The 19,514-nt window shown below is 43.4% G+C and overlaps 1 protein-coding gene across 1 annotated transcript in view; it reads left to right on the top strand.

The window, feature by feature from the left end:
• The window catches only part of GFRA1 (GDNF family receptor alpha 1), a 217,816-nt gene extending 204,728 nt beyond the window's left edge, over positions 1 to 13,088 (top strand). The window contains exons 10-11 of the mRNA XM_032176884.2: positions 8,528 to 8,581; positions 9,599 to 13,088. Of these exons, the coding sequence (XP_032032775.1) occupies positions 8,528 to 8,581; positions 9,599 to 9,751 (207 nt within the window). The 3' untranslated portion in view covers positions 9,752 to 13,088. The remainder of the gene's footprint in view (positions 1 to 8,527; positions 8,582 to 9,598) is intronic.
• Positions 13,089 to 19,514: the final 6,426 nt, after the last annotated feature.

Raw genomic sequence — 19,514 nt, forward strand, 5'->3', positions numbered from 1 at the left:
GAGCGCGCCCCTCAGAAAGAAAGTTGTTTCAGCGATGGGTGTATTTGGTAAACGGCAGATGGGATCATCATCCGTGCAGGCTATTTCTGATCACAGTCATCATCGCTATTCATCTACTTGGTTTTCCTATACTTTCTAGAACATTTTTCTCTAAAAGCACATATTCTAAAAAAATGTTAAAGGTTTTTTGCTTTTACCTTGTTTTTTGCAACACCAACCACGTTCCATCTTCTGAACCAGACGATGAACAAAAGCCCCTGGTCCGTTATGTCTCCAAACCGTGGTGTTTTATATCAAACCTTAGTTACCGCCATAAGTCACAGAGCCATTACGGGGCCGCACTCAGCTGCACATAAATGCACAGGAGAATGAGAGGCTTAATAAATATTATCTGATGGTGATGAGGATGCGTGTCTGATGAGATAGGCTTCATGCACTTCTCATCAGGGACAACAATGAATCTTTTCTGTTGCTCTTGCACATTTGCATTCCCAACTGCACATTCTGAGAAAACAAATGTTTCATTTTAGGACTGTCCCTCCTAGCTGCCTTTATACTATTAATGCTGAATGTTCGCTATACAAAACAGCCGCCCTCACCCCAAACCAAAACGTCTTCAAAATGTCTTTCGCACATTTTTGTCATTATCTTATTGTTAATTGCGCATAATTTTCTAAAATACAGCTCATAATTGCTTCTTGTCTGAATATTTTACTAATCAAGCAAGTTAACCATGAATGAAAACAAACAGTTCTCCAATGTATTTCTGCAACCTGTGTCTGCCCCAGCGTGGGGAAAAGCAAAAAAGATGTAAGGTGATCCTGTGAAGGTATGAAAAGAAGAAGTAAGCCCAGCCAGGGTGCCCTGTGAAGCTCCATGCTGTAGACAGAGTCTGCACGCAGCACTCCTTGCCATCTTGCCATTAGTGTTAAATTACAAGTGCAAAGCTGCAGGCATCCTTTTATGGTGCGCTGGAGACTGACAGGGAAGCCCGAGGGAATGCTTAGCTAATGGAGGACTGTTGATATATCTTACTGGACTGTGTCTCTTTCATTGCATTCGTTTTTAAATCTGAGGAATCACAGATGATCACAAGCCGGTTCTCTTCAATACAATGTTCGCAAGACCAATTAGCGTGAGGTTTTGCATTTCCCACTTTTGCCTCGATCAAAGAATGACCATCAACCACAGAGAGGCTAAGAGATTGTCCACGGTAATTTGAATTTTGAAAGGACTTCCATCTAGAGTATCACATTAGATTTTCACAACCCTGTGATTTAGACAGTAGGGCAGGAATGACTGGAATCATGGATGATGGTTGGAAAGCTAGGACTAGGAACCTTGTAACCTGTGCTCTTTTTTTTATTGTTTTGAGATGGAGTCTGTCTCTGTCACCCAGGCTGGAGTGCAGTGGTGTGATCTCAACTCACTGCAACCTCCACCTCCCGGGTTCAAGCAATTCTCCTGCCTCAGCCTCCTGAGTAGCTGGGATTACAGGTGCACGCCAACATGCCCGGCTAATTTTTTGTATTTTTAGGAGAGATGGGTTTTCATCATGCTGGCCAGGCTGGTCTTGAACTCCTGACCTCATGATCCACCCGCCTTGGCCTTCCAAAGTGCTGGGATTACAGTAGTGAGCCACTGCGCGTGGCCAAGCTGTGCTCTTTTTACCATACCATATCAGTCAAGCCAGTACCAGGAGCAAGTTCTAAATTGTAGCAGAAGTTCTCTTAACTGACACTCATTTAGCCAGCTCACCACAGAAGCCAACCTCTCCCTTCCCCTGCAAACATACTGGCTACTGCACAAGACCCAATGCACGGGCCACACTAGTGGGCTTCGCTTCTTCTACCCACAAGTGCCCCTCGCTCTCTCCAGTTGGGATGCAGGCTTAACAAACATCAAATATATTTTGTGCTGGTTGTAGTTGGTATTTTTGCTTACATCATTTGCTAAATATTACATAAATCACTGAAATAGGAGCACAAAAAAAGGACAATTGCTTCAATGCAAACTAAGTTGAATATATCCGAAAAGGCAAATTCCTTAAAAAAAAAAAAAAAAAAAAGCCTTTGGATTAGATGTGGGTGAGATGACTATAAAGGACCGAGTGCAATTATAAAAACACAGGAATATTGTGTACTGAGATTCTTCTGCGTGTGTCAAACGTCACTCCTGTTTTAAAGAAACTGAAACCAGGAAGTGTAGACCAGGAATTATAGACGTGGCTTATGCAAAACATAAGCCAGGGAATTCCAATCAATAGACTCTTTAAAAAAAGAAATAGAATAAAGGTGGTCCTGGTCACATAATCCAAAAATCAATAAAGGAATGATATTTAGACATTAAAGTTTCATATAGACATACCATTTTTAAGTGATTTTACTCTTTCATTTAAGTTCCCAATTGACCACCTATGGGCCCAGTCCCCAATCAGGTCAGAGAAGAGGGTTTCTGATCTAGGATTGGCACTAAGCTCAAACTAAATTGCACAGTTCAACTCTGACTGTCCCATTGGTGCCAGGAATCTAAGACCTTCGCTGCTGGAGCCTGTCTATCAGCTTCAAGGCTAGGATCCCCACACCCAAACACACACATCTGGAATCTGGCTTTATTTCAACTCACTATGCACCCATTATTGGAAGCTTCACCTAAACGTAGCCCAACCTGTCTGAGCTATGCCTCCGCCGAGTAAGAAAGTGTGACTGCAGGTCCCTCATCCTGTGACGACCTGCCCAGATTAATGAAACTTGGCACCCCTGGGCCTTCCTGAAACCTGTGCTGAGTGAAATACCTTCACAAGGCCTTCTAAGAGCTTAATGTAATGAAGGCCTCTGGCTGAGGTTCAGGCAACACAGAGACAAAGCATCTTCAGGGGGAGCAGGTAGAGGAGACCAGACAGTCCCAGGCTCGGTGGTAGAAGAACCACGCAGGGCTACTCCAGCCTTCTCAGAAGCACGCTTGCCCAGCCTCACCCTGGCTGCCCTCACAGCCCCTGGTTTTCTTCCTGGCCTGGGCCAGGGTCCGTGGGGCTTGGCAGAATCAAGCTTGGAGGAAATGGATCCCTTCGTTGCTGAGCTCAGGCTCTGAAAGAAAAACACCCAAGCCCACGGGCTCACAGCAGGCTTTATTTATGTGTCCACTTGTTTTATGCAGCTGACTTTACTGGACATTATTCAGACCACTGGTTGCAAGTGATTGCTACCAAGTTTGTAGGAAAAGCAAACCTCCAGGAAGGTGAGTTTCAAAATAGAGAGTGGCAGACGTTTCCGAAAGGCTGGCCAACTGCTTGGGACCAGACCAGCAATAAAACTTCTCCCAGCAATCCCAGATGTCAATAGGCAAAATCCAAAGCCAAAAAAAAAAAAAAAAAAAAAAAGGCTCCAGACTTCTAGGTGGGCCACCATTACTTAGCTTGGATTCACTAACAAGGAGCTTCTTTTTTCTGTCTTCTTTTTATATACAGAAATTAATTTGGGCAAATTGGTATCACGTACACAATAGAATTGTTACATAGTATTACCTATTGAAATCTATAAGCAGGTGAGTCTATTAAAATACAGTGTGAATGATGCTTACTTGGAAGCAGGTTCCTCGGCTCAGTTCACCTCAGTTAGGTACATACTCTTCTTCCCATGGCTTGTCTTACAAGGGAACATAAAATATGTAGATTTAAACTGAGAAATGCCTTTGAGTTCTGGACTTCTGCTTCTGGACTGTTTTGGGACGAACTCATACAGTGGTTTTCCCTAGCAAAGGTCCAGTTTGTGCTGCAGAAGAGACTCGTTTGCTAATAAATGGGTATTGACAAGTGTGATAGATGCAGCTAGGTACTTAGTGAGTGCTGGAGAGCAAAGTTGATTGCATTTTACAGTCTGTGTATTTCTCTGTTTATTGCTTGTATTCTGTCAGTAAGCAAACAGGTTCCTAATATAGCAAATCTCTCTCATCAGTAAAGCAAGGAAGAAAAGAACCAGAGCATCATTAATTATAACTATTTGGCTGCAGACTGGACAGTCTGTTGCTATTGGATTGGGCAACTTCCCCTGGTTTTATTTTCTGGAGGTAGAGCAGAAACTGGCTTTTCTTATGCGTGGAGGAGAACAGAGAAATGTTCCATGCCCTGCTGGCTGACAGCTGCCTAAAATGTGGAGCTTGAATACTGGCTTCTCTACAGAAATGGAGTCCTGGGGCAGCAAAGGCCAGGCTCCGGGCGAGTGCACTTTTAAGTCTCCAATTCCATAATCGGAGTGAGCATGCTGCTCATAAGCCTGACCTGTCCCCAGAGCTTGGGGAGAGCCTGCTGTGGGCAGAACCCGTGTAGGAACTGGGCTGAGAGTATAAATGATGTGTGCATCTCTGCGTTCTGCACAGGAAAACTGCTGGCACCATGGCAGGCTTTCCAAATGCTGATCACTGGGGTAAAAAGCAGGAGAGGCACTGCTCTGACTCCAGGTAACAGAGGTTAACAGCCTCTAATGCATTTATTAACCCTCTGGTGCCAGGGACTGGCGAGGTCTGGCCCCCCCACAATTACAGTGCCCTGGAAATTCATTTATGTGACATTCCTGGACATGGGGATTACCACCAGTGACACTTTTATAATATGAGAGCAATAGCTGCTGGAGAGACAAGGCTTCACTTGCCTAAAGAACAGGTTTCCCTGGTTTTCCAGAATGTAGGGAAGGTGTTTGGTTTGGGGACAGGCTTCTCTAGTAAGATTTTCATCTTCCCGTTCTCAAGATGAAAACCTCAGGGTACTATATTTCGGTGGTGGTGTTTCCCCCAACTCAGAGTCAGGCAGCTTCCCCTAAACCTTATAACTATAAGTTAGAGTTAAGAAACGCCCTTTCTTAAAAAGGATTAAATAATTCATTTTTCAACATACTGTAAGAATAGTTCGAATTGATTTTTTGAAAAATGAAATGCATCTTCTTCAATTCTTGTTAAAAGACATATCGTGTTAAAACCACAAACTGTAAGGCATGGTGTCTGCATAGGTACCAGCTGGCTGAGCTCTTTGTCGGCTCTCTGCGTTTCTCATAATCATCAGGGCTGTGAGGCTCACTGAAGGGCCCCTGAACACTGTGCCAGCCCTTCTATTATTGCACCCTTGGTTTCACCAGTTTGTAACTCAGGGATAAAAGGTGCTCTTCCAGTTTCTAATTTACCTTATACCTTACAAAGTCTCAGGAGTTTGGGGTTTATTTTTTCCTTCTAATTTTCCTGGGACGTCCCAATTTGCAGCAACTGAGACAGCATTTAAAGTGTGTAAGTACTTTTTTGTGATAGCTGAAAGCGGGAGACGCCCTGCAATTTTATCTGTTTGCATTTATCGTACCTGACTAGCAAGACAGTAATAACTTGATGATGTTTTCAGAAATGCTAGGGATAAAAGCCTTTAAAATGTGGAAATAACAGGTTTCTCAGGCTTCCAAAGTGGGTTTTAAGATGCAGATTTTCTTAAGTAGACTCTGGATCTGCAGAGGTAGATTTCTGACCCTCAGTGGTCACAGGAAGTTCACACTGCATACAGGACTCATAAGCATGCACCTAGCCAGAAGTTCACAGGTCTACATCCCAGGCTCTGACCCTGTCTCAGCAGCACGCCCATTGTGAGAGGTCCTGGACTCCCAGCCTGATGATGTCTGTTGTTGACCCCATGGTCTAGACAGCTGACACACTCTGGCCCTCATCTCATTTGGTGTGAGATTTAAAGAGATCTCAAACCTATATGCAATCCCTTGATTCTGCTAATCAGACTCACAGAGCTGACAGTGGCCCATGTCAGGTTTAGGTGGAACTCCAGAGCCTCTCTTCTCTGCCTGTGCTGCTGTAGGGCTTTCCCGAGCACCCAGATTGCTCTGTAGGAAGCTTGTTAACACACAATGTAAGCAGAGTCTTTAGAGTCCTGTGTGTGGACTGCTAAGCCTCTGGAGTGCTGAGTGCCTCTGCGGGTTGGGAAGATGTTTAACGGGAGAGAAGGCGTTTTCTCAGAGCATCCCCTGTAGGGATCTGGCTGCACTTTCTTACTTGGACTCAGCAGTTCTTCCAGTTATGCCAATCGGAATGGTCCTCCAGGCAAGATGAGTTTGAGAGGTGCTGCTTCCAGCTTTAGCCAATGGACTACACGGAGACAAGGCCAGAAACTGACCTTTTCCTTTATACAGAGGCCAATGAGATACCCGCTTTGGGGGAACAAGAACTTACCGACTGCACAGACGTGGAGCTGATGTAAATGCATTTTCCTGTGTAATTGAAGTTACGCCTTCCATTTCTAGATAGAAGACAAGATCCTTGGAGTTTACACCTGTGCGCGTCCCCCTGGTTGAAAGCTTACAAATTCTGAATGTAGTGTGAAACCCTCCGTGACTAACGAGGGTCAGAAATCTACCTATGCAGGCAGAGTCCACTTAAGAAAACCTGTTAAGATAGAGGCCTTTTCTAGTCCATTGATGAAAGCCCCTTTCTAATCATTTAATGATGGTAGGATTATACTCCTGCAGTATAGCTAATGAGTGTCACAGATTGAGTATACAATGAATAAAACACTGTCTGCTAGTGCTAATCATACTGAACAAAGTAGGAAGGATGCCTTCCCAGCCCTTGGAACTCTTAGAAGCTACTAGGTGGTCTAGGACACTGAGGTGCAACTTAGCTGTGACCACAAGCATAGAAAGAACTTGAGGACATAATGCATCCCAGTCTAGAAGTCACGCTGCCTTCCCTGTGCAATTCAGTAAATTTGTTAGTTATGCAAAGGCCCTTAGCAAGGGCTTATGTCTTTTGTAGATTATGGCCTAGAAAAGGCAGAATGTGATGTTTTAGGGCCATTTTGGTGTCTGGGCACAATTCCAAACTTGAACAGAAATAAAACATGTAAAGCACTACACATTACTCTCTGTAGGTGACAATGCAGTGGACCAGATTTGCTATTAATATAGATTAAAAGTAGGCTTTTGAATCAGGTTCAATTCCTCTTCCAATTTCCCCTCTGATCTTCTATACATAACATTTAGTGACCTTTGAACAGCCCAGGGATGCTTCACAGTGTCTTATTCTTGATGCTTGTTTAAAGGTTTCTATTTCATATTCACAGTTGGCATATGCAAATATAGGTAAAGATTATGATGCCTCCCAAGTAGCATTATGGTCAATAAATTACCCCTTGGGTGAACATACTATCATTTTAGCTTAGCATGTCTTCCAGGAGTTGCAGCCTGCCAGTGCCATCCACACAGAGCTCGTCGCCCAGGTCCTCCTTGATTCAAGTGTAACGCTTAACCAGGGCTCAGCCCGTTGACAAATAAGCTGTCTGTCTGTCAGTGCCAAGTGGTTCCTGTTGCTGAGGATGAGGAAGGAGCATTGTGGGAGTTCTTTGTGTGGATTTTGGGGAGAACCACTGTGATGCAGGAGGTAGCACATTTTCATTTAGGAATTGAAGAGACTGGGGCTGCATCCTGACTCTGTAAGTAAATTGTTGTGTGACCTTGAATAAGTCACTTAACTTCTCTGGGCTCTGTTTTCCTTTGTAAAATGAGAGGGTTGTACCAGGGTCAGTAGTTTTCACACACATTTTCACTGTAATTATTTGAGCAATGGGGCCTTTCCTATAATGAAATTATCAGGTAGAAGCCCAGTGGAGGGTTGTTCCAGTTGAGGAGAAACAGGGAGCTCAGTGCCTTCACAGCCCAGTCCCCTTGCAACTGCTCGGGAAGCCATTTTCAAATGACTAGATTGAGGATCTGTACTGCTCTGTGTGATACTTTGAGGATGCCCATCTGAAAGGGTCCCTGCCCTGTGCCTTAGCCCCGGATTCTATGTGATCCTAAACAGTGACTAGTGAGTGGTGTCCTCACTAGAGAGGAGCCCCAAGAACCCAGGGACCAGGTCCTTTTTTGTTCATCACCATATACCCAGCATTGGTAAACAGTAGGTGCTCAGTAAGGGTTTGTTGACTGGAGCAACAAATAAACAAATGGACCAACAAGCCCAGGAAGGTCTCTGTCTATATTACTAATAAATGCAGATGTTTATGGCAATATTTTTACCTAGAAATGTTTATGGCAATATTTTTACCTAGAAGGAGGTACTTCCCAAAAAATTAACTTTAAGAACTGAGGGATTACTTCAAAAGGTTTTATTTAGTAAGCTAGTCCTGGGTTGCTCCTTCAGGAGCCACTCAGCTTTGAAATGGTTGAAGTCTGAATTGAGATGTGCCATGCCAAACACACCAGATTTTGAACACTTAGTATGGACAAAAAGAATGTAAAGTATCTTATTAATATTGAGTAGGTTTTGAAATGGTAATATATTGGGTTAAATAAAATATATTATTAAAATTAACTTCACCTGATATCTCTTTATTCCATGGCTACTAGACAATGTTCAATTATATATGGAGCTCGCAGCTGTGTCTCACATATTTATCAGAGAGCCTTGCCCTAGACAGCTGATTAATGGATCATCAGTAATTACTCTTCTGTATTATGTTTGAGCCTTTTTTTTTTTTCTTGTCTCTCTCCAGGCACAGAAGCTGAAATCCAACATGTCGGGCAATACACACCTCTGTATTTCCAATGTAAGTATGTTTCTTTTGGAGGCTTCCTGCATTTATAGAAACACAGCCTTTGGGCCCCTGGGGCAGGGTATCATATAAAGCATTCAAAGACAAGAAGGTATCCAGTCCACAAGAAATCTAAGCCACCCTCCATGACCGTCTGCCCTTTGAGCAAGGTGAAGACTTTGAATTCCAGTTCACAAAGTTGGAAGTAAGCATGGGACCCGGGATCTTTGTCCAAGGATTAATACAAGTGTTCCAGGGCCCTGAGCCTCTCTGTGATCACAGTCACGTAAAATCATCCAGCACAGAGAAGATACATAGCAAATCTCACTGCTCCCCCGATGTTCTCTATCTGTGATGCCTCTGACCTCCACAGGCCCCCATGGATAGATTAGAGCAGGTACATTCCTCTCTCCAGTTTACAGGTGAGGAGACTGATAATTCTGCTGTGTGTGGTTCCTTGTGTAGGAGGATGGCATTATGGGATTAAGCAGGTGCTGGTGACAGGGATAGAGGACCCTGTCCTGGGGAAGGACAGCTGTGCTGGCTGGGAATCCAGAAGCCGGAGTTCTGGTTTGCTTCTCCCAGCAACGAGCAGGGCAAGCTCGTGCTCTCTCCACCTCCTCATCTATAAAATCTGGGATTGAACTGGCTCATGCAGGGAGAGGCTGCTCTGCCTGTCTCCAATGCTGTCAGTTACCTGTGCAATATGGAACCCTGGAGAGAGGGGTAAAGAATGGCAGGGGTACCTAAACTCAGATATCTTCCCCCAAAATGAATTTAATAATCCCTAATGGAAGAGCGAGCAGTAAGCATTGGCCAGACACTTCATCAAAAGATTCTGGTTCTAACCCAGGTTCATGGTTCCTTCCCATAAAACTACAAGTCAGTGAATTTAAGTCTCAGTAGTAAAATCTTGGTCAGCTTTGGTGAGTGGGTCAGCCAGTGGGGAGGCGGGGGGAGAGAGAGTGTAAAGTATACTGTGGTAGAATGAAGACGTGCAGTGGATGATAATGAAACCATTCTTTCTTACAGGGTAATTATGAAAAAGAAGGTCTCGGTGCTTCCAGCCACATAACCACAAAATCAATGGCTGCTCCTCCAAGCTGTGGTCTGAGCCCGCTGCTGGTTCTGGTGGTAACCGCTCTGTCCACCCTATTATCTTTATCTTTAGCAGAAACATCATAGCTGCATTAAAAAAAATACAATATGGACATGTAAAAAGACAAAAACCAAGTTATCTGTTTCCTGTTCTCTTGTATAGCTGAAATTCCAGTTTTAGGAGCTCAGTTGAGAAACAGTTCCATTCAACTGGAACATTTTTTTTTTTAAGAAAGCTTCTTGTGATCCTTCGGGGCTTCTGTGAAAAACCTGATGCAGTGCTCCATTCCAAACTCAGAAGGCTTTGGGATATGCTGTATTTTAAAGGGACAGTTTGTAAATTGGGCTGTAAAGCAAACTGGGGCTGCGTTTTCGATGATGATGATAATGATTTTAACAGTTTTACTTCTGGCCTTTCCTAGCTAGAGAAGGAGTTAATATTTCTAAGGTAACTCCCATATCTCCTCTAATGACATTGATTTCTAATGATATAAATTTCAGCCTACACTGATGCCAAGCTTTCTTGCCACAAAGAAGATTCTTACCAAGAGTGGGCTTTGTGGAAACAGCTGGTACTGATGTTCACCCTTCTATATGTACTAGCATTTTCCACGCTGATGTTTATGTACTGTAAACAGTTCTGCACTCTTGTACAAAAGAAAAAACACCTGTCACATCCAAATATAGTATCTGTCTTTCAGTCAAAATAGAGAGTGGGGAATGAGTGTGCCAAATCAGTACCTCAATCCCTGAACGACTCTCTCCTAATCCTAAGCCTTACCTGAGTGAGAAGCCCTTTACCTAACAAGAGTCCAATATAGCTGAAATGTCGCTCTAATACTCTTTACACATATGAGGTTATATGTAGAAAAAAATTTTACTACTAAATGATTTCAACTATTGGCTTTCTATATTTTGAAAGTAATGATATTGTCTCATTTTTTTACTGATGGTTTAATACAAAATACACAGAGCTTGTTTCCCCTCATAAGTAGTGTTCGCTCCGATATGAACTTCACAAATACAGCTCTTCAAAAGCAGACTCTGAGAAGCCTCGTGCTGTAGCAGAAAGTTCTGCGTCATGTGACCGTGGACAGGCAGGAGGAAGCATTAGCAGACAAGCACTGTCTTTTATCATTGCTCGAAGTGCAAGCGTGCATACCTGTGGAGGGCATTGGTGCCTGCTTGTAAATGTTCTGCAGCATGTCATGGCACACTTGTCATGACACAGTCCAGTACCTTGGTTTTCAGGTTATCTGACAAAGGCAGTTTTGATTGGGACACGGTGGCATGGCCAGGTTTTCCTTTCTTTGGAAGCACATCCATGCTGGGATGCACCGTTCTTTTCCTAAGGATTGTGTTTACTCCTGACTGCAATGTCTTGGCCACTGTTTGGGGCAGTTTGGTCTGAAGGTCATCAAGGATCTGCCTGCATCTTGTTTCATGTCCTCCGTGACAGACTGCAGACCATGTTAGAAAAGAAGGAAGGTTTGTGGATCAAGAGGGTTGACATTAGGTTTGGTGAGATGAGTTGGTTGGCACAGATCAGCAGAACAGGACCCTGGTGATAAGGCATCTGGCTTTGCTAACCACATATCATCTTCCATTATTCTCTTTCTTAACTAAGTAGATCCGAAAGTGCACTTTTGAAGTTCGGTTTAGATGGCGAGATTCCGAATCTACAATGATCGTGTACTGGTGGCCACTTTTCTCCAACATTAAGTAAAGAGGAGGGGATTCCACCTTGAGAAAAGTGCTGGGGAGCATTGGCTTTCTTCCCACATTGGTAGAGGAGATGGAGGAGGAAACCAGGGTGCACATTTCTACAGATCCCCTTTGCCTGCTGGTGTTTGCCTTGTAAGATAAGTCACTGGGGGGAAGGGGAAATCTATGAAATCCAAGATAAAGGCATAGTCTTTCAGCTCTATTGGTGTTCAAAGTACATTTGTGTCCAAATGTTAATCAACACAAATGTACAGTACTCAGTACTGACTTTTTTCACTTCAAAACGTTTTCAAGGGAAATTCAGCAGACACCCAACTGTATTTAATTAGTGAAAAGTTCTATAAAGACTCTTACTTTGAGTAAACACATTAAATGTGTCAAAATATTTGGAATGCCAGTTATCTATGAGCGCATATCTCTTACAGTATATTTTGTTTTCATTAAGGTATCTCTGTATATCTACACTGGACTAATTGCATAGGGATCTGATTCTATGTGATCCACTATAGAAAGCTATTGATGACTTCTGCAGTAACAGCAGCTCTAATTAGCTTCAGATGACCAAAGAGGAAATGGGAGTTTCAGTGCTAACAAGGGCAGCGTTCATTGAAGAATGCATGGGTAGGCAATATATAAATTAAATTTTGAAAAGCCTCATCTGTCACCAACAAATATCTCATTTTTCTTCAGTGATAAAAGCATATTCAAGTTACCAAGTCCTCAATTTGAAAATCAGTTGCTGATTAAATAAATAGGGGGAAGCATCTTGTTCAGGGACAACACGTTGGAGAGATTCTTATCAAAGCAAGCCAAGCAAGGTTTCTGCCATTCAGTGTGATCTTAGTTTGACACGGTGACCCGAAAACACCATCATTTGCCCCATAACTGGAGCACAATGATTTAAATCATTTACCTGACTCATTTATTCTTGGTGTGCTTAAAAGCAAAAATGATTCACTACTTCCTGTCCTTCAGTCCGGGCATTTGGGGTGCCACTGAAGACAGGGGTTATCTGCTGAGGTTTGGGTGTCTTGCGGGAAGTATAACATTGCAGTTGATTTTGATGAAACCAAACAGTAACTAGGGTCCTTGCAGACCATGACTCCCTCATTACATCTAGCCATGCCCTACTTATTTCAGAGAGAAATAGAGGGGGAATAAAGGCAGTATTGCCACACTGATTAGAAGCACATTCATTCCACTTTGATGTTGAATATTTTTGACTGATATATGCTTGAGTGTCTTTTTAATAGAGCACATGAAGGAAGAAGTGCACAACAATATAGAGAAGGAATTGAGAATGCCAATTACATATTTATTTTTCCATACCTGATTTTTTTCAAGTCTGTAATAAAAAAAGTATAAGTTGAGATTAACATAGGTTATTTTTCATGAAGTATAGCAAACGATCTAGAATGTGATAGGAAGGTGGTTTCCATTTCTTTTTTTTTTTTTTTAACACACTTTTGTGCTGTAGTAAGAATGTCCTAGAAGTTGTGTCTTTGAGTTCCTCAGACACCGGACAGGGCTCCCTCAGAGCTGCCCCAGCCTTTGATTTGGTCCATATTCAGACACTTCCTATCTTGCATACACTCTGAGGATAGGCCGCTTCTAGCTGCCGCCCATCTCCCTCTTGCCTTCTTGTCTCTAAATCAGATGCTCTCAAGCACTCCATCTGCTGTACTAGGAGAGTGGGAGAGCCAAAGCATTTTGGAGTCCATGGAAAGTGCCTGGGAAAAGAGATGTAAGAGCAGTGGGAGTTTATATAATTAGCAAATTCTTTTCTCAGAATTCAGTAGAATAGAAATGTATTTCTGTTGTTATTATTTACAAAACTGTGGCCTCAGAGGAGCTGTCTTTTGGAAAATAAGTTTTCATTCATGCAGTTAGACATGCACGATGTATTTGAATCAATAAACTGTGGACCAGAAAAGCACTGTTTAAATGAATTCACATGTTCTAATTCTCTTTCGAGGCTGTTGATGATCTCCTGGATTCATACCCCCATGATCTGTGTTGCTCTTGCCTCTGCTCTTTGATAAAGCAAATCAGACTATGTGACACCCATCTTTTCAAGAAAGACCTAAAAGCGATGACAACAGGCAGGAGTGAATTACCACTGGCCTGGGCTCAGTGACAGAAGAAGGCCGCCCATCTGAGCTTGGAGAGTTGGAGAGATAAGGCAAAATCAAGGTGCAACAGTGGGCCATGTTCCAAGGGTGAATGGATCAGAGAGTCCACTGATCTTCCTTACTGATCAGAATAGGAACCTTCTAACAAAACAGCCAGAGTTCCTTGAATCAGGCAGAAGTTCTTTAGAGACAGGAAGCCAAAGCTATTAATAATATCTGAATGACAGAGGAAGGAATTTCTTATTAGAAATTCTAAAATAAAACAAGTGGGGATTTGGTTGGATACCCTTAGAAGCTACATTTTTCTCTCATCCCTAAGATAGATATCTCAAGTGTATATCTGACACCTCTTGACTTTGACACAGCTCTGCTTCTCAAGTGACCATTTGTTTTAAGTCTGTTGTCTAGAATTCTTTGTGGGGGCTGGATCTCTGAAAAATATTCTCACTGCAGAGGCCTTAAATCTATGGGTTTTTTGCCCCTCCCTCCGTCCTGGGATGTATTCTGTAGGACATTTCATTTATATCAGGATATTGGCTGATTCAGCTCTCTTTCACTGTTATTATTCAGGCCTCCCTGCACCACCTTGTTCTTTATGCCTAAGTATTGCCCTCCCCAATTCTTCATCGTAATCGCTCTAAATTTAGTTCGGCCCAAATTAATTTTTGTTCCAACATATATTTTAAGACAGAGAAGCCTCCCTCAGGAGCCAGATGATCTGAAGATGACGCTAATCCCCAAATACAAAGTTCCTCCAGCTAACTCTCCTCTGAGCTCCCTCTTCTTACCTTTGGGATTGGGGATGCTCTTATCCTTGCCAAGAAACCCTTTGTTGCTCCCAGTGTTTCTGATGAGCTTCTCCTCCCTCCCAGAGACAATGCAGGGGTGGTATTCAGCAGAATGTGCCACCTGCACTTCTGATTGTTCTGAGACCCAGCCCAGAGGGGTGGAGAAGGCCCACAAACCCTATTCCAATAAACTGCCTGCAGAGAACCACAGCCTGCTAATAGTCGTTGAGGTCTCAGCCCCCTAAGGTCTCCAAGCTCATTTGACCAGCGCAGCTGCGACTTCGGCTGTCTGCCTCTGGCAGGTGCCAGTATCAGCATCTTGTCCCACTGCCATGGGGAATTAATTTTTGCTCCAGGGCAGCTGCAAAGCCCAGCACCGGCATCAATAGAAGATTTTCTCCGATTTTCTTCTCTTCCTCTCTGGCTAGGCTTTCTTACCAATCCCCAATTTTGTTTTGTAGGGCGCCAGGAGACTGGCCAGAGATCTTTAGCCTCTTAGTTTGAACATCTCTTGCTGCTCACACCCAGGCTTCTTCAGCAGAAAGCATGACCCATAGTAGGTACTCAGAAACTGGTTGAATGAAAAACCTTGACATTTAAGGGCTTTATTCTGTCATACAGTAGCAAGAACTGGCCTGTTGGCATCGTATTCCTGGCATTGGGCCGTGTTGACTCTGAACGTGTCCTCCTGGGGTTTTTGAGGGTGACCTGGGAGAAAGGGTCTGAGAAAGCATTGGGATCCAAGTGACTTTAAATCTGCCCATGGCATTTCCTGCTGAGAGGCGAGAACCTAGCATCTCTCCCAACAGGCTCGCATCTGCCAGAAAGGACAGAGCCCAAAATGGGGGTAGACTTTGTGGGAAATTCGCCAGTTAGTCCGCTGAGATTTTAATCTGCCTCAAGCACAGGATGCTGACAAGAAAGGTAGACCACTCCCCTGATCCCAGACGCATCCCAGGGGTGACAACTTCTCCATCAGTATCCTGAGAAGCAACATCAAATGCTTATCAAGTCAGCACGTTTACTGAGTGAGTACTCTGACGGAATGAACCAGCATTTGGAGCTGAACTTGAGAACACAGGGCCCTCTGACAGCAGCTTTGGGAAACACCCATCCTTTCCAGATTGGCAGAATCCTTCCATTTCATGTCCTTCGGAGACGCTGTATTCTCTTTACAAATCATTCATGAAACTTTTAGACTCAGTCTCCCAGGGGGTAAGTCCTGGGCCACATGCAAACAATGGCAAATCCAGCTCTTCCATGATAGAGAAGGCAAACGCACCCACCTTCATCCTGAGCCTAAAAGGCCACCTCTGAGCACTTGGGCGGCCACTCCTCTGGGCCTCAGAGGGCCATGAGCTTGGCCAGGTAGGCACAGCGGTGGGGAAGTCACAACTGTCAGGTACCGGCCATGGTGCAGGTGGGAATAGGAGATGCCAGAGCTGCTTTAGCTGAGGAAAGCAAACAGCAGTGCTCAAAGGAGCAAAACTTCGAATGTGCACATTGACCCCTGGCGCCTGCAAGCATAACACAGATCCTAAGACTAGAGTGAAGTAGGAAGAAGAATTAGAAAATCCAGTGGATGTCCTGAGTATAGGGAACCAGGGCTGTGGAAAATCAGTAAAGGTTGATTACGTGGGGCCAGACCGGGTGACTGTGGCAGTGCCGGTGAAGGTACCCTGGGCCTTCTCAGTTCACTGGCACATAAGTCTCCGCCAATAAAGCGTGGTTCTCTCTCTGTGTCACACACACACACACACACACACACACACACACACACACAATGATTGGAGGGCTATATGATCCAGCATTAGCTTCCTGGTGTGCCAAGCATGCCTGATCTGGAATTTTTTAATTATTATTATTTTTTAGCTGTAGCTGAAGGCATTTCTCAGATGTGGAGAAGGAGAATGGAAATCGCAGAACCAAATCAGTTTGCCCTGCCATATTTGGCTGTGGTCTTACTGTCATTGGGCATTTCTGATGTGCTTTTCTGGATTCAGAAAGAGCTGATTGTCCTCCAAGGGTTGAAAAAAACAGTTTCAGAAACCTGAATCCAGGGCCTTATAGTTCTCCTCATTATCTATCTTCTTCTCCCTTCCCTCGCCCAGGGGAGTGGGGGAAACACTTTTCACTGCAGAGTTTGCTTTAAAGAGTTTTCCCGTCTTGCGTGCATTATCCCTTGATATTGAAATTATTTTCTCAGTTTAATCCAACTCCTGCTGAGAAGCTGTGTGAGATTTAGGTTGTGGGATTTTTTTCTTGGACTCTTTTGGATGGTGTTGCATTTTTCACTCTTAACCCGAGGGTATGTTTCAGCTTATGTTCGTTCTGTTTGATGCAGGTTTATAGTACAGTAGAGTAGAAGAAGTCTGCTGATTTTTAGGGTATTTTTAGAATTCCTTTCCGAGTGAGGGGTTCAGACACCCAGTCTCCTCAGAACAGGGGTGAGGGGTCGACTGAGCTTCGTTGAGAAGTCTCCAGTTAGGCTTCGGGCGGGTCTCCACGTTCTATTGTGTGTTTACTGAGCTTCCCACTGGTAGAAGATGACACATTTGTCTCATCGTCCTGTGTATCTGCTTTCCAGAGGACACCGGAGCATTCTCCTGGGGTCACTCCCACACGGCTTCCTCACACAGCTGTTTGTTTTGCAACAGCCTTTATTGCCAACACCCTTGGAAGAATATCTCCTGTAAAAGTACAAGTTTTGCAATATGGACTTTGGAAGTGGTTTTGTGATGTTCGAATTTTCTGTTAGCCTATTGCTCAAGCACTACAGAGTGTACATAGTCCCTTTGGCCATCCTCTCACCCCAGAATATCCTAATAAACATTGTTTTCTTTTTAAAAAAAAAAATCATTGTGGTGTCTTTTTCTTTTATCCCATTCACCGGAAAACCCTCCTGAGATCTGCAAACATGTAGAAATCCCGTGTCAAAACATTGGGTTTTCTCGACAGCAGATCATAAGGACTAAGTGTGGCTGCCACAAATACTTCCAGACCATGGTTTCTGAACCTTGGTACTATTGACACTCGGGGCCGGATAATTATATTTTAGGTGGATGGGCTTGTCAGATCTTATACATTGTTGATGTTTAGCAGCATCCTTTTGTAGCCCCCCATCTACACTTTGTGGTCAACGCTGTCTCTAGACATTGCCAAGGGTCCTCTGAGCCTAGGCAAAATCACCCTTGCTTGAGAGCCACTATTTCAGACTCAACCTTCTGCTCATTTATGAGCAGCAAAAGGCAGCAGGGTGTAGTGTAGGAGTCTGCGGGGGAAGACAGCACTGGGCTTCACCCAACACCTGACATTTATATTATGTTCTCAAAATGCAATGTTATAATCAGAGGACAGGGTTGGTGGATTCCTAGTTACCATCATATTTGTATTGAATGATTTCTATAGACTTATAAATAGTATTTTGATAAAAGATAAAGACTTAGAATGAGGTGGTGGTTCTTGTTTCCAGCATCTAGCTCAGTGCCTGGCCAAGAAGAATCACTTAACATCACGTGAGGCCATGAATTAGAATGGTGAAGGTGGCTACTCAAAATATGACTCCCCCATGTCCCTGAGGAAGTTATCATCTCTGGCATCCTTATCACTGCCAGGAACTTTTAAGGGAAAATGTTAAGACATAAAACACAGTAATTAATATTGCCACTGTTGTTTGCTTCAGTACGCAACTAACAGTCCCTGAAACAGCAAGAGGACCTTGTTTGCTGTAAGACAGAAGCCTGTATTTCACTTGCAATTCTGCAGGACACGCTTTTATTCTCTTGTGATTTTTCTTTTAGCTGGGCTTTCCTATTGTCTTGCTTCCTGGCCCTGTTTTCAAATGACCAAGTTTAGAATGATTCCACAGAATCCCCAAGTTGCTTTGGATGAAAAGTTTGTGTGAACATTTGGACCTTGGCCTGGTGTTTTAAAGGCATGACAAAAGCCTAGATTCTAGCAGCTCACCTGGCTCTGGGCTTCTCAGGACAGCCTTTGCAGAAATCCCCAAGTTCATTCCCGGAGAAATGAACCCCAGCTGTCAGCACAGATGGTACAAGGCCCGTGGGGAGGGGCGGGACTAGAACACTCCTAGAATCATCAAGCGGAAGTAGGAGACAGAGCCACAGCGAGCGCCCTGGGGACCTGCAGGGTCCTCCTACCACCATCCGTTCATATTCTAATCATCTTCGGAATGCAACCAAATCCCTGGGATGCAGGTGATAGAAAATTTAGGAGCTGGAACAAGAAATGACTAATAAAACCCTGAGAGAAATGCCAAGAAAGTGAATAAAATCTGTGACAGAAACAAGATACAAGACTGCTTGTGTTTGGTAACATAAAACATAAACGAGAACACGATGATGCGAAGATATGAGCAGGGGTGTCCATAAAAGTCCCATAAACTGGCAGTGCTGGCTGCCCTGATGGGGTTTAGCCTCACGGAGATGTCTGCCATCCAGGCTGGTAGACAGAGAATTCACCATGTTTAAAAGATAAGGTGAGCATTTGGCCTGAGAATACTTTGGGTGGTTATATAAATAAGGACAGTCTTTAAGAAAAAAGCAAAAACTGTTTGACAATGTGTATCAGAATTTAAAATCCACATCTCCTTTGAACCAACAATTCCACTGCAAGGAATTTGCCCTTTATTCTTACACAGAGTGTCAAGATGCATGCAGTAGTATTTTTACCACAGGATAATTTGTAATAACAAAGTACTTGAAACAACCTGAATGCCCATCAATAGTGACCTGGTTAAAGAATTCGCAGTGCAGCTAGATGAGGGAATATTAAGCAACTATTTTAAAAAAGTAGATGTACATCCACTAAAGCAAAAGGGGTCTATAGTGTATTAAGTAAAATGGCAAGGTACAGGATGGTGAAAAATATTGTCCTACTTGTATAGAGTTTAGAAAGATAGATGGTAGACAAATATTGGTGATAGAGAAAGATCACAGATAGATGATTAACAGAGAGAGGGATGATACACTCTACATATAGGTAGACAGGTATAGCTATAGGTAGGTATAGATAGATAATTGATAGATGGTAAATAGATGACAGCTAGATGTAGATAGATCAATAGATATATAGATGTTACAGGTAGACAATAGAGAGATAGGTATAAATAGCTATAGATAAATAATAGATGATGGATAATTGATGCAGACATAAATAGATATTAATAGATGATAGATGATAAAT

The sequence above is a fragment of the Hylobates moloch genome, unplaced genomic scaffold (assembly GCF_009828535.3).
Source record: "Hylobates moloch isolate HMO894 unplaced genomic scaffold, HMol_V3 SCAFFOLD_3, whole genome shotgun sequence".
NCBI classification, from domain to species: domain Eukaryota; kingdom Metazoa; phylum Chordata; class Mammalia; order Primates; family Hylobatidae; genus Hylobates; species Hylobates moloch.